Raw genomic sequence first — 13041 nt, 5'->3', positions numbered from 1 at the left:
GCGCAGTCCCACACAAGAATCAAGTAATGGCAGATTGCAGCCTGACTTGGCTCAGCCAAGGTCATTGTGGTGCCTGCTAACATTGAAAACTACTCTTCTGTCCTCCTCTGCTCCCTCTTTCTTAATATCACAAATGTGGATGTTTTGTGCAGCAAATTTCATTAGTGGATCTCTTGTTTAATGGATTGGTTCCCAAAATCGCAGCATTACTAGCTCAATGACCACGTAAACGTGACTTTGCACAGGTAGCTAAGTGGGCTCACTCGGGGCAAAAAACCTTGCTTTGTGTAAAAACTTGCGCTTTCAAACTGCTGCCGTTCATTCCTATATGATTCAAGCTATTACCATGCGTTGTCGCACACAGGCAGCCGAGTGTGCTGGCAAACTTTTTGTGATGCATACGAGCCTGCCAATCGCGGACGCTCCTGGGAAACTGAAGAATCGTGACGACCGCAAGCTCCTGGGGACAGACAAAGAAAAGGTGGGTCTGTGCTGCGATTTCATTTTTCATTTTATTTCCTTAAACACCCCTTGCGGGGTACTACATAAGGGGCGGGTACATAAAAAAAACTGAGCAGAAAACTATCGCTTGTCCTACGGGGAAAGGGGATTAGTGATACTGCTTGTGAAGGTGGAAGTACAAGTAATGGCAGGAATGTCGCCTGAAAGCCCATTCCAGGCAGCTGCTGTGCGAAGAAAGAATGATGTAGAAAAAGTAACAGTGCGTGCACTGTTACTATATAGTGCCACGGAGGTGCAGTGCTACGCTAAAAGCGGCTGCTTCTTCTTGGGTTTTAATGCCGTAAGCCTTTCATTAATACAGCTACGAGAAATAGCGTGTAAAAACTTCGATGAGGTGAAATATTGGGCATGTTTTCTAGAAGTGTAAAATTTGTTTAAAGTCCTCCCTAGCAGAGATGCAGACCACAGGGTCTTTGTTTCAAGTTGGCCCGCAACGCTTCAGGCACTGAAGGAAAAGAAGTGCGTGGTATATACCTGGCATACCACCATGTTTGCTCTGCTGCTGCTGCGAGTGGGGGTATTTGCTGGTGGAGGAGAACTGATCTGTGCTGTTTGTCCTCCGTGGACGTGCAGTCGGTGCTGACGCCACAGTCGCCCTTCTACAACCAGCTGGGGCAGGAGTGTGTGGCGGCTGGCTGCTGTGTGGACCTGTTTCTGTTCCACAATGCCTACGTGGATGTGGCCACGGTGGGCCAGGTGGCCAAAATGACCGGAGGCCAGGTGTACAAGTACACCTACTTCCAGGTGAGGGGCCAACAGTGTTGCCACTTCGTTCTCATGTGTGGCTGGGGTGGTTTGACCAGTTGCCGTCGTGCTGTGCATTGGAGTTTGTTCTTTGTCGACACAGAATTGCTAGCTAATAATTACCTGCTGGTCAGCCATTTGACTTGGAGTCTGTATGAAAAAAAAGCGTAGTGAAATTTTCCTGCACTTATGTATTACTTGCACAGCTCCTCACTTAGCACAAAAACAGGTTTAGCACACAGTGAGCAACACACTTGTCTATAACTGCCTGTCCTTCTTCTGCTGGCTATATCTAAAAAAATGCTGATGCTAAACTCCAAAGAAGTGTCCGGATCTGAAGGAACGGACTTAGATTACCTCAACAGAAGGCTTGAAGTGGGAAAAGCTCCATTATAGACAAGTGTTGGCCTCTCTGCACAATGTCAGTGACACATTTGACAAAATGTGTATGAACATCAAATTTGGTACTGCAAACCAAATACAAATAGTAAAAACTGACTGCAGATCAAATTTAATATTTTTGATTACAAATGCCATTGCTTCATTCATCTAAAATAAAGCAAAAAATGTGAAATAATAATTGGTACCTAATCCAAATAAATCTAAAGTACATTAATGAAGCATGGCTACAAAAAAATACTTTGGCAGCCAGGATTTAGCACATCTGAGTGTCCATGCACTGGTAAGAAAATGGTACGAAAAATTCTCGTTATAATGAAATTGCTTTATTCAAATTCTGGCTTTGTTCAAAATTGTTTATGTCTCAACTTCAGTGAAGAGAGAGCGAATATTCTTCACTTTTAACAAAGTCAATTTGCTGTCTTGAGGGCTTCGTTATAACAAGGGTTTATAGTACAAGATCAAGACAAGCTGCCAAAGGAGTGGAACAAAAATGTAACCTGCATTAGTGTAAAGAAAGCAAGTTCTTTGACATGGTGTGAAGTATATTTAGCCAGTCCCGCCCGCCGTTGGAAAGAGGTTAGGCATGCTAGCGGCTCGTGTGACTTTATTGCAAGCCAGCGAGTAATAATTCTTGATTCCTCACTTGTGTCGCTATATAGACAGGAAACTCTTTTTCAGCATAGAAATTTCACACAAGGAGCGTTCCACTTCATTTCACACACAACAGTGTTAGCGAAAACTTGTGGATCTCTGCTGTACAAAGAGCCTACCCAAAAGGGTGTGTCATGGTGTGAAGCTTAAACGTTTGCATGTCGTGCGGCAGAGCCAACCATTATTGCACTGATAAGCGAAGCTGTTCTTGGTCAAGGCTCCTGTAGGAGGAGATGGGGTAACACACAGTTCCAGAAATGGGGAGAGGGCGTAGCAAATCTTGTGGCAATGTTTATACTTGTCTAAATTGTTGAGCAAAAGGAAAATATTAAACATACGTGGGGTGAGACATAAATGCATAAGTAATATTTGCATTGTTCGTTTAATTAAAAATGTATGGCTGCTTGAATTTTGCGATGTCAAATAAAAAAAATACACTGTGGAAAAACAAAAAGTGCTTATGGCGCTCTCATGTGGCAGAGTTCCAAGTTCAAAATTAACAAAAGGTTCCAGTAGATGGCGCAAGCAGTGGAACACAGCAAAAGTGAATTGGCACGGACGGGAATCGATCTGCTGGCTTTGAGGAGTTCCCTAAAGCTTAGCCTTGCGAGTAGGGAAAGCCAGGCCGCTTTGCTGTTAACATCAGCGCTCGCGACGTTAAGTCAGTAAAGCTGGGCTAATTTTTTGTAAATGTCGAATATTCAAAAACTTTGAATTCTTCAAATGGTAAAGCTGCATTATGAAGTGAATTTAACCGCAGGCGTGATTCAAATATTTTAAGTTTCAAATATTTATTGACTTCAAAAATGCTAGTTTTGTCATTGGTGACCAAAGTTCTGGAAACCATAGCAGGTGGAAGCCAAAGTTGTTTATGATTAAATTCATCTGTCTAAGAATGAGCAGATGTATTGCGGTTTTAGTATGCCTACCAGTGAGCCATAACTTTAGCTGAGACACTGTTTTCAACACCAGTGATTGCTACAGTATAGAGGGACTAATATTGATGCCACTGTGGCCATTGTGCCACTGCTTTTGAGGACAGCTACACATTACTCCTGCCTTTCTGTCTGAAGGGACTAAAAAGGTGGTCTTAATTGGAGTACTGATAGTTTCACCACAATGTGAAGTACACACTGCCCTCGTGGTTTGTTCCGGATTGGCTGTGATTGTTGGGAGGGCTGAACTTGGGGTCCAGTACAATGCCCATGTGGTGTGGGCTTTAATGGGCTTCTTTTCTGGGCACACATTCACGATGTATTCTTAAGTACTGTGCTCGAATCGAACCAGAGGGCGAACCAACACAAAGGTGCAAAACATGTCCGAGTAGCAAGAGCAGTTTTGCCCTGATGGGGCTCACCTGTGAGCGTCTCCTTTGTGTGGCAATGCAAACCGAGCGCAGTGCACTTGTGCCTCTCCCAAGCAGTGGCCCGAACACTTTCTTGCAGAGCACAGCCGACAAAGCGCTAGTCCAAAGGGAGAGTAACGTCCAGGGCCTGCAGGTAGGCCCCGCACGATGGGTGATTCACACACACATTGCGCCAGCTTGGGCTCAGGGGCACTCTGTGGTGGTGGCAGGCTGGGTTCCTGGCTGGGCACAGCTCCTTCCTTTGCCCGCGGTCAGGGCACTTCCGCCAGCCGCTACGAATTCGGGGGCGGCACTGGGCGGCCAGCTGGCTTGGTTGTAGTTTGCAGGGCTTCGCACGACCTAGCGTAGGTCAAGGAATGGGGCATTCCCTGTGCGTTGGCAGTGCATTATGCTTGGCATGCTTGCTGTTGTATATGTCTGCATGTATCTAATGAAATGATTTGGTATGATCTCCAGCTCGTCATGTGCATGGCAATTTCTTTTTTCTGCTAGTGTAGATGTCTGCCTCATTCTACTGTGTTAGCGTCTGCTGTGTGTAAGAAGGCAGGCGTGTCTGCCTTTTGCTTGCTTGTTAAAAGCGGGGTCGTTTAAAGCTACAGCATGATTTTAGAAAAAGCACATCATCGGCATGGGCATGCAAGTTTCCTTATGTAATGCATGAGGATATTGTGTTCCGCCTGTGAATGAAGCTTTGGTTTATTCAATAAACCTAATCTGTTTGTATCAACCCTGTTAAGTAGATTGCTTCGTACTTTTGTTGTTGCAACTGCACGCAGTTTGACTGTAGTTGTTCCATTGCTTTGTAGAAAAATGTTTTAGCCCAGTAAATGTTGCACAGCCAGGAAGCAGCAAACGCAATTTGAAAGGACACTAAAGTGTAAAAGCAAGCTGGCCTATGTCGGGCGATTAGAGTGCAATGAATACAAGTATACCACTACAAGCAGCAGCAGTTGGTAATTAACGCAGAAAATGCCAAAATCTTGGAAAAGGTTTTACTGCCTATAGGCCTTCTTACACTGCATTTTGTGACGTCACAAATCTTGAAGTGAAGTGTGGGATTGGTGGAGCTTACCGAAATGTTTTTCTGAAGTACTGAGGCAGCAGGGGACACGTAAATGTACAGTGGAGTAACTTTTGCTTGAGTGTTTGAGAAAAATGTACAATGGAGGAGGAAATGGAGAATGTATGGAGGAACTTTGCCCGTCGTGTGCTTTTTAATAGAGTGCCCAGTCCAGTTGTTTCAGTTTCAATTTCGTTGAAATATTTCGCCTTGCGTACAAGCACATTCAAAAGATGCATGCATGCAGGTGAATGCAAGAGCCCACCGTACCCACTTCCCTGGCAAGCGCATACGTAGTAAAATAGCCAGTGGCAAAATTAGGTATTAGCACAATTGACTTGAAGCGAGAAGGCTCACAACTGCCTTAGGCCTTAGAAATTAGGCATGTATTTTCGACATCTGCTCCCAGTTGGGAGCACATCCTTGGAAAGCGGCACCAGGGTCATCAAGTCCTGCCTATATAGGGCGGGACTTTGTGACCAACTTTGTGTGCGCACCGCTATGCAAAGATGACATTGAAAAACAACAACCCCTATCAGATTGGCTGCCGAACTTTGCAATGAAAGTGACAGCCAATTAGAACAGCATTCAGGATGATGGTGACAATAGACTAAAATTGAAAATAGGGCCCCGGCTTACTCTGAGCACTTGTGACATGCTCTTTGACGTCTTGAAAAAAAATGCAAGGGAAGTGGGAGAGAAATGCCCGCTTTAATTATTTATTTGCAAACAAGGCATCATTGGAAGTTGAACAAAAGCTGAAAGCTGCGAAACGTGCTCTTTCAGTTAAGACAAAAAGTTATTCAGGTTTTAGTGTCCCTTTAAGATTTGCACTTTGGTTAGCAATTGTCTCCCTTTGCAGATAGTGCATGATTTGTATTTTGAGGGAGCTAAGAGAATGCATGACTAGCAGTGACAGTGAGTTTGTTCAAATGAGTGCTTGTTTACAACTGCAAACGTGCTTACACCAGGAGCTAGGTGGATGATTGGTAACAAATGTGTTACTGGCAGTCTCCTCTGTGCTTGGCATGCACTGCCGCAGGCAGGAAATATACAGTGAACGAGTGCGGAGGATGAACATGTACCTGGCCAATCAACTGGTGGGAGGCTAGTTTTGGTCCGTGTCTTGTGATAGCTACTGAATTCTGCAGTCAATTTGGTTCTTCTAATACTGGGAAGTATTCAATGGTTAAAATAGAACATGGTGACATTTTTGCATGTAAGATAGGTAAACGTTTTTTCTGGCTGGATTAGAGTGCATTGTGCTCATATAGCAGCTAGCATCATCATAACATACTCCCGTTGCAATGATAAGTGTACATCCTGGCTTTGTGTCCAATTTTTTCTGCTTTGGGGTAGCAGTAGATGTGTTCAGCATATAGCAGCTGCCCAAGTTCACTCCAGGTTGGCAGAAGGCACTAGTAGCAGTAACAGGGCCTATGTAAAAGTAAAAAAACATGGTATTTCATGGAAGGTGGCAGTGTTTACTTGTAGTACAATTTCTCAACATAAATCATTTAGGTTTGACATTGTTCTGGAGTTGTAAGGGGGGTATTTCATTTTGTAAGTAATAATATTGCTCAGTCATGTAGTTGGGTACAGGCTTTGCGTAGAAGCAGACAATTTCACAGTGACGATTAGGAGAGAAAGGTACTGCACAAGTTTCTTTCTTACTATGTGCTGTTGACAAAACAAGACAACATGTCTTGAAATCCAGTTTTTCAGCCTGTGGGCAGATTCCTTTCCTGGGAAAAGAAAATAAGAAATGTCAATTGACAGGTTTACTGAATGGAGTGGTAGCAAGCGAGCCTTTATAACCGTTAGCGTTGCATAGGAGATCCTTGTTGGTGGTAGTCTTGGCAGTAGGGCTATCGTAATGTTGGCCCACTGACTTTTGAAACTTTGCTTGAACAATTTTGTCTCCTCCTTCTATACATCACAAAAAGGCAAAGGCAGGGGCAAGAAACAGACGAATTCCAAGTTTTGATATCTAAGAAAATCCACTTACCATGAGAAATAACTTATAGAAAAATACAGTACCTGCTAAATGAGTTAACTAGGAGGGGAACAGCAGGCAAAGAGGGTTGCATAGCAAGCTAAATGAGTTGTTTGAAGTTGTGGGAAAGTTCCAAAATGGCAACAGCATGTTTTTGTTATAAAACATGACCGCATTCTCGTGTGACTGGTTTCATCTTCAAGTGGGGACTATACATGCCATGCCACGCTGCAGCTGTTCTAAAATCTGCTGCCAGCAAAGCAAGCCACTGTTTCCAAGGTTTTCCTCCCCTACAGATTATGTTGATGACCACTCACCAAAGGTCCCTTAACTCTTTCGGGACCGCCGGAAAAAGTGATAAAAAAGGGAGGTCGCGGTACAAATTTTTTATTACATAAAGCAAAGGCACCATCCTGCCTTAGCATATACCAAAATGCAGCTAATTATATGCTCTTTGACATGCAATACCAAGTTTTACTTCAACACTGACGATATAACCATGAAAAAATCTGAAAGTAAGAACTTCGTAAAAAAACTACAGAAAAAGATAGAAAAAAGCGTAAATATCAAAATATTAAAACATAATAAAATTATTTCAGGATATACAAAATCTAACACAATGCTTTGTTTCTTCATCGCAAAAGTTTGATGCGGCTAGGTGTAACTGGTTTTTTGTTTTGTGTGTGATCTTTTTGGCACTAAGGCCATGGCTACGTCGTCGCCCAGGTACACGGCGGGCTCTCGTCTCGGCGAAAACTTCATCCGTTTCTGCACTGGTGGCAGGAGATCACCACCATAGGTAGTTAACACCCTAGCAAACAAATATAAACCAGCCAGAACATATTTCGAGCGCACATATTTACTCCAGAGCCAATTGAAACCGAAACCAACACCCACCTCTGAGCGCGATTTGATGTTCCAGGCTGATCGACACCCGAATCCTCACTCGAGCTGAAATCCAATCTCTAAAGCCACATTCCGACTCTTCACTGCCTCTCTCATCATTAAAATCCACAGTAGAAGGCGAAGATATGCGAGACGAGACGAGGCGGATTTCTTATCGCGCTCGCGCGAGTATGACGCCATGTTTGTTTACATTTGAAACCACTGCCCGTCAGAATAAAATATCTGACGCGTTGCCGCCTGGCGATAAAAAAAGAAACTTCACAAAAGAGAAAACTCCAGTTTTCAAACTATCTCCTAGATGTCGCTAGGTGTTCCATCGAGCGAAAATTTGTATTCTGCAGGCTCGCGAAACCATCGATCATATGTGATCGAAGGCCTATGGAGCGGTCCCGAAAGAGTTAACAAGCTTCTATCCCTCTCCTACCCAGTATGGTTGTATCAATGTGGGCCTTGTGCACATTGCTCGTTAGTTTCCTCCCTGCCAAGCCGAGCCTTTCTCTACCTTTGGTACCAAATGCATGGGAGAAGTTGCCCAGCACCTGGCTGCTGCCAGAGAGGTCCTTTCCTAGAGGAAGCAATTAGCAACTCGTGTCGATGCTAAATTTCTTCATGGATGTATATTTTGGGTTCTGTCAATTTGCAACTGGGCGTGTTTGCCCCATTTACTTCGCTGTTCTCACTTCATGTTGCACAAATGGCCTTTCACCACAGTGGTCGCGTGCGTCGGGGACACCTTTTTTTCCTTCCAGGCTGTCTGACTTTTTCTGGCTAGTGGAAACTGCCCGAGAAACTAGCTCCGGGAGAGTGTTGAGAACGATGGGCCCTTGCGTTTTTCAGGAGGATGTCGAAGGGGCCCGGTTCCTGGAGGATCTCCGGCGGGACATCTCACAGCCCACAGCTTTCGATGCGGTCATGCGAGTGCGCACAAGCACGGGGATTCGGCCGACGGACTTCTATGGCAACTACTACATGGCCAACACCACGGATGTTGAGCTGGCTGCTCTGGACTGCAACAAGTGCATTGCAGTGGAGGTACTCCTTGCTTGCCTGGGCCTCTTCTTTTCTACGGGGCAAGCAAGGCTGCCAAGGCCACTTCTGGGGCGGCAAGACTTTGGGTATAATGGGCATAAAGAAAGTGCCCACTGCAACAGTGAAATTTCACATAGGTATGATATCAGAAATGTAAGAAAAAAAAAAACAGGAGGACAGCCGTTACCTTAAAGATGTAGGCACTTACTGAGCACAGTTACTTGATGCTGGCTTTGGTGCTTCCCTGACTTCAGAACTGCAGCAATGGGCTTCTGCCACTGGTGTCAGGGTGAGGGTAGAGCCACTAAATAAGCTACACGAGTAACAGGACTGATGCATGCTGGCAGCCATTTTTGTGCCTGTCACCATAGTGGCCAGCTTTATGCGCCCAATTGTGGCTAACCGGGTCCGGGCGCCGCTTGGCAACCATTACAGCTGTGTTTACTTCTCGAGGATTTCGATACAGCGCGCCGGTGTGACAAGGTCAGGCTCGGTAACGCTACCATAACTTATTTAGTGGCTCTAGGGTGCGCTAGAGCCACTAAATATGCTACGCTTTTCTTGTGGCTGTAGGTTACGTTAGGCCACCGTCATTCTTTCCCAGTGGGATGGTTGAAACAGCTCAGTACAGAGAAATCCCACTTATTCTGAGAGGAGAAGGAAAGAAGGGGAAAGAACATGTGGTGAGGTGTCAGGAAATCATTATGATGCCAGGTATTCAGTGCTCTTTTCCCCACACTTCCAGATCAAGTACGATGACAAGCTCTCCGAAGAAGAAGGCGCCTTCGTCCAGGTGGCTCTGCTGTACACCACGTGTGGGGGTCAGCGCCGGCTTCGCCTTCACAACCTGGCCCTGGCCACCTGCTCCCAGATGGCCGACATGTACCGCAACTGTGACCTGGACACCATTGTCAACGTCTTGTCCAAACAAGGTGAATTCCCTTCCAGAATAGTTTTACGCACACACGTGCGCACCTTGCAGCTTGCTTGCGGAGTGAACGGAGGCACCATGATGCATTGTTGATGAAAGAGGTACGCTGGGTAAATTTTTTTGCATTTTCATGTTTGTGCTTTCAATTCATACGCTAGTGTTGTCAAAAGATTTTGTCTTGCGTGCAGTTTTGTCACTGGCATACTATTAGCTGCTGTTTCATTTTATTGTATGGCTGTGGGCTTCTTGACTATTGTATATTGTGGGGGAGCTTGAGCATGGTGCCTGTTCAAGGGTAAAAGGGGAGCTAGCTTGCGAGTGAGCTCTGGGACGAGCATCTTAGGGGGCACTAAGTGTTTTGACTGGAAGGCACCCGTAGTGTTGCGTGTGCTGACCCATAGTCCTGGTGCAGCTGTGCGCCAGTTGCTGGAGCAGAGCCCGCGACAAGTGCGCGACGGCTGCATTGGCCGAGGTGCCCAGATGCTGGCGGCCTACCGGAAGCACTGTGCCAGCCCCTCTTCGTCTGGCCAGCTCATTCTGCCCGAGTGCATGAAGCTGCTGCCCCTCTACCTCAACTGCCTGCTCAAGAGTGATGCCCTGGCCGGAGGTAGGATGGCTCCGCTTCTGTTCCTACCATGCACAACACAGTTTTTCAGATCCTGTATTGCTGGCATCAAAGTGAAGCTGGAAGTGCTCACAATAAACTGCCACATGCCATAGTGGCTCACTGGCTAAGACGTGCTGCCGAATCCAAGGATAAGGGTTTTTATCCCAGCTGTGTCGGCCGTTTTCCTCGTGGAAACAGAAAATGAAGATGCCAGTGTGTCGATATTTGGCGCGTGTCAGAGATCCACAGGTGGACTAAATTATTGTGGAGCCCTCCACTATGCCGCGCCTCATCACTCAGGTTTAACTTCGGCGCATTAAACCCCCGAAATTTGAAAAGTAATTGTTTTTTGTTCCCCCAGAATAGCTGGCTCGTGAGTGAACACTTCCAGTGCCATCTTTTTTTCTTCCAATATTTATTTATTTATTTTTTTTTCCCCCAAATGAAGTGTCACCACATCAGTGCGACATTGTTTTAACAGTTGTTTACGATACTCTACTTCGGTGTGCGGCATAAAGTAAACTGGTATTGTAACCATTCAATTCAAACTTTTACTAATAGCACTGCTTGCCGGAATTTCAATTAGCACTTGAACTTCAGTCACTTGCCATGCCTACCTTGTTTTCGATTGGTGTGGTGTTATCGCAAAAGATTTCTGCACCTTCTAATTTGTGACAGTTCTTGCACCTCTCCTCTGCTGCCATTGGCATTATGTTTATTTCAGCCCCTGAGGTACTGCGAAATTTTATCGCTGTTGCATCACTATGCGGGGTGTGCATCACTTGTTGAGTACTCGTAAGCTTGCCCTTTCAGATGCAAAATCGGTGGCACTGTCCAGAGTTTAAACTGCAGTGGGTCAGGCTTGCTATGTCTGTGTCATTCTTTCGGTGTATGCAGGACCTGAACTGACCACCGACGATCGGAGCTTTGCCATGCTGTCTCTGTGTAGCATGGACGTGGCCAGCACAGTGGCTTACTTCTACCCACGCCTCTTGCCTTTGGTGAGCACTCCTCTCCCTCCTGCTATGAAGCTCTTTTTTTGTTTTGCCATCATGACCGTGCCAGGCCTGTTATCCGGGGCTCTCCTGGTTGCTAGGCCTTGCTTGCCCAGAATTTCTAGATGCACAGCCCTGTGTGTGACACCATGCTTTTTCCCACAGCACGACCTGGATGTGGACTCTGTGGAGCTGCCAGTTGCACTGCGGTGTACTGCAGAAAAAATTCGGGAGGATGGCTGCTACCTCCTGGGTGAGAGAGAAAAGCTTTGCTGGTTTTTGCGCCTGAACAACATGCATTCAGCTAGCAACCCACGTACCGTAAAAAAAATTACACCATGTTCCTGTAGGGGAACCCTGAGTAGTATGCGAAGCAGCCGTGGGGTCGACTGAAGTTCTCGTTAGTTTTCAGTTTGTCGTTTCCGTTGACGTTCAGCTTCGCGTGCCTTCGTTGTATCAGTAGCTTCTTGACGTAGTTTGAATGAGTGAAGGACATAAGGCACATTTGTAGCACATGCTCCCGTCTCGGTTTGTAGCGCAGTGGGAAGAGTGCCACGTACCTCCCGTTGCGGCCAGAGAGTCGTGGGACCGAAACCGGGCGCCGCCTAACTATTTCTTTTTATAGTGGACTGTGCTGACGTCAGCCCAAACGCTGACGGGGCTGAAGAGACGCGCATGCGCAGTAGAGTGTGGACCGCAGACAACGACAACGAGGGAGGGAGGGACACAGCCTCGAGCATGAGATGCTTCGCATCTAAAACGCATTTAATACGAGGTTCTTTTTCCTAATTTTACTGTGTGAAATTTCTGCTGCATAGTATGTATAGATCCTGAAGTTTCCAGCCTGAAATTGGCAGTTCTGGTTTTGTTGTCACATAGTGCTATTGTCATGGAGACTTGTAGTGAAGGAAACGTCATTTTGTGGTGGCATCGGTAGGCTGCTTACTGTTTCAACTGGTGCAATTTCGACCACGCGACGCTGATGCATCATAAATAGGTATATTCTCTAAAAGTGTATCTCGCACAGGATTGGAACCACGAAGGCAGTGACCAGTTGCATTTAAAAATGGAAAATCAATATGGCAGCAGTCAACCAGGAATTCCACCGCAGGGTGGCAGTTAAGCGTCACTGAGGGAAGCGTTCAGCTGGAGAAAACAGGAGGAGGCAGTTTTTTCAGGCAATGGCCTGGAGAAGTTTCTTGGGGCTAAAGAACAGTCTTTCCCAAGACTGAATGACAGCAAGGTCAGCAAAAAAAGGGTGTTGCATTATACGTGCTGCACTGTATTTTTTCAGCAGTTGCCAATATCACAAACTCTTCAAAAGCTGGTTAGTGGGAATGAGAAGATGTGGGTCACTGCAGTGTTGTCCTATATGGTGAATGACCGTAACATTGCACCCTACGTAGTGTTGAAGTGAAAGACACTGCCGAAAAATGAAATGTTTTTAAAAAATGTGCAATGCCGGGACAAAGGGTAGGAGCACTGCTGGGGTTTCCATTACTGTTTGTGTGGGATACTTTTTGCTGTCACCTGGCCGACTCCTTGAAAAAACTGCTGCATGAACCTCACACTGCACTCATTGTCATTCCTAGAGGAGGGACATTCCAGCTGCAACTGCTAGATGTTTGCATTAACAAGTCTCTTATAGACCGGATGAAGCACTGCTACATAGTGCGGATGAGGTTAATATCAAGGGGGGGACGCTGGTCTTGAGGACCAACAATTTGCCAAAAAATCAATTTTCTGTATTTTATTTGCAGTCTACGGGTCCCAAAGAATGAACATGCAAAATATTATAGCTGTACCATAGGTATTTACAAAGCTGTCACCAT

The 13041-nt window shown here is 45.7% G+C and overlaps 1 protein-coding gene across 3 annotated transcripts in view; it reads left to right on the top strand.

The window, feature by feature from the left end:
• Window positions 1-13041, top strand: part of Sec24cd (COPII coat complex component secretory 24CD) — a 64249-nt gene that overhangs the window by 39739 nt on the left and 11469 nt on the right. For 2 of the 3 annotated variants that reach the window (XM_077679600.1, XM_077679599.1), the window contains exons 14-21: window positions 365-481; window positions 1096-1266; window positions 3765-3818; window positions 8485-8679; window positions 9422-9608; window positions 10020-10214; window positions 11112-11215; window positions 11375-11462. In XM_077679600.1, coding sequence (XP_077535726.1) covers window positions 365-481; window positions 1096-1266; window positions 3765-3818; window positions 8485-8679; window positions 9422-9608; window positions 10020-10214; window positions 11112-11215; window positions 11375-11462 — 1111 coding nt within the window. The remainder of the gene's footprint in view (window positions 1-364; window positions 482-1095; window positions 1267-3764; window positions 3819-8484; window positions 8680-9421; window positions 9609-10019; window positions 10215-11111; window positions 11216-11374; window positions 11463-13041) is intronic. The other variant, XM_077679601.1, reaches the window with a different exon arrangement.

The sequence above is a fragment of the Haemaphysalis longicornis genome, unplaced genomic scaffold, assembly GCF_048455015.1.
Source record: "Haemaphysalis longicornis isolate Haplotype H1 unplaced genomic scaffold, Haemaphysalis longicornis Haplotype H1 scaffold_1, whole genome shotgun sequence".
Lineage (NCBI taxonomy): Eukaryota > Metazoa > Arthropoda > Arachnida > Ixodida > Ixodidae > Haemaphysalis > Haemaphysalis longicornis.
This window is presented reverse-complemented; position numbering and strand designations above follow the sequence as displayed.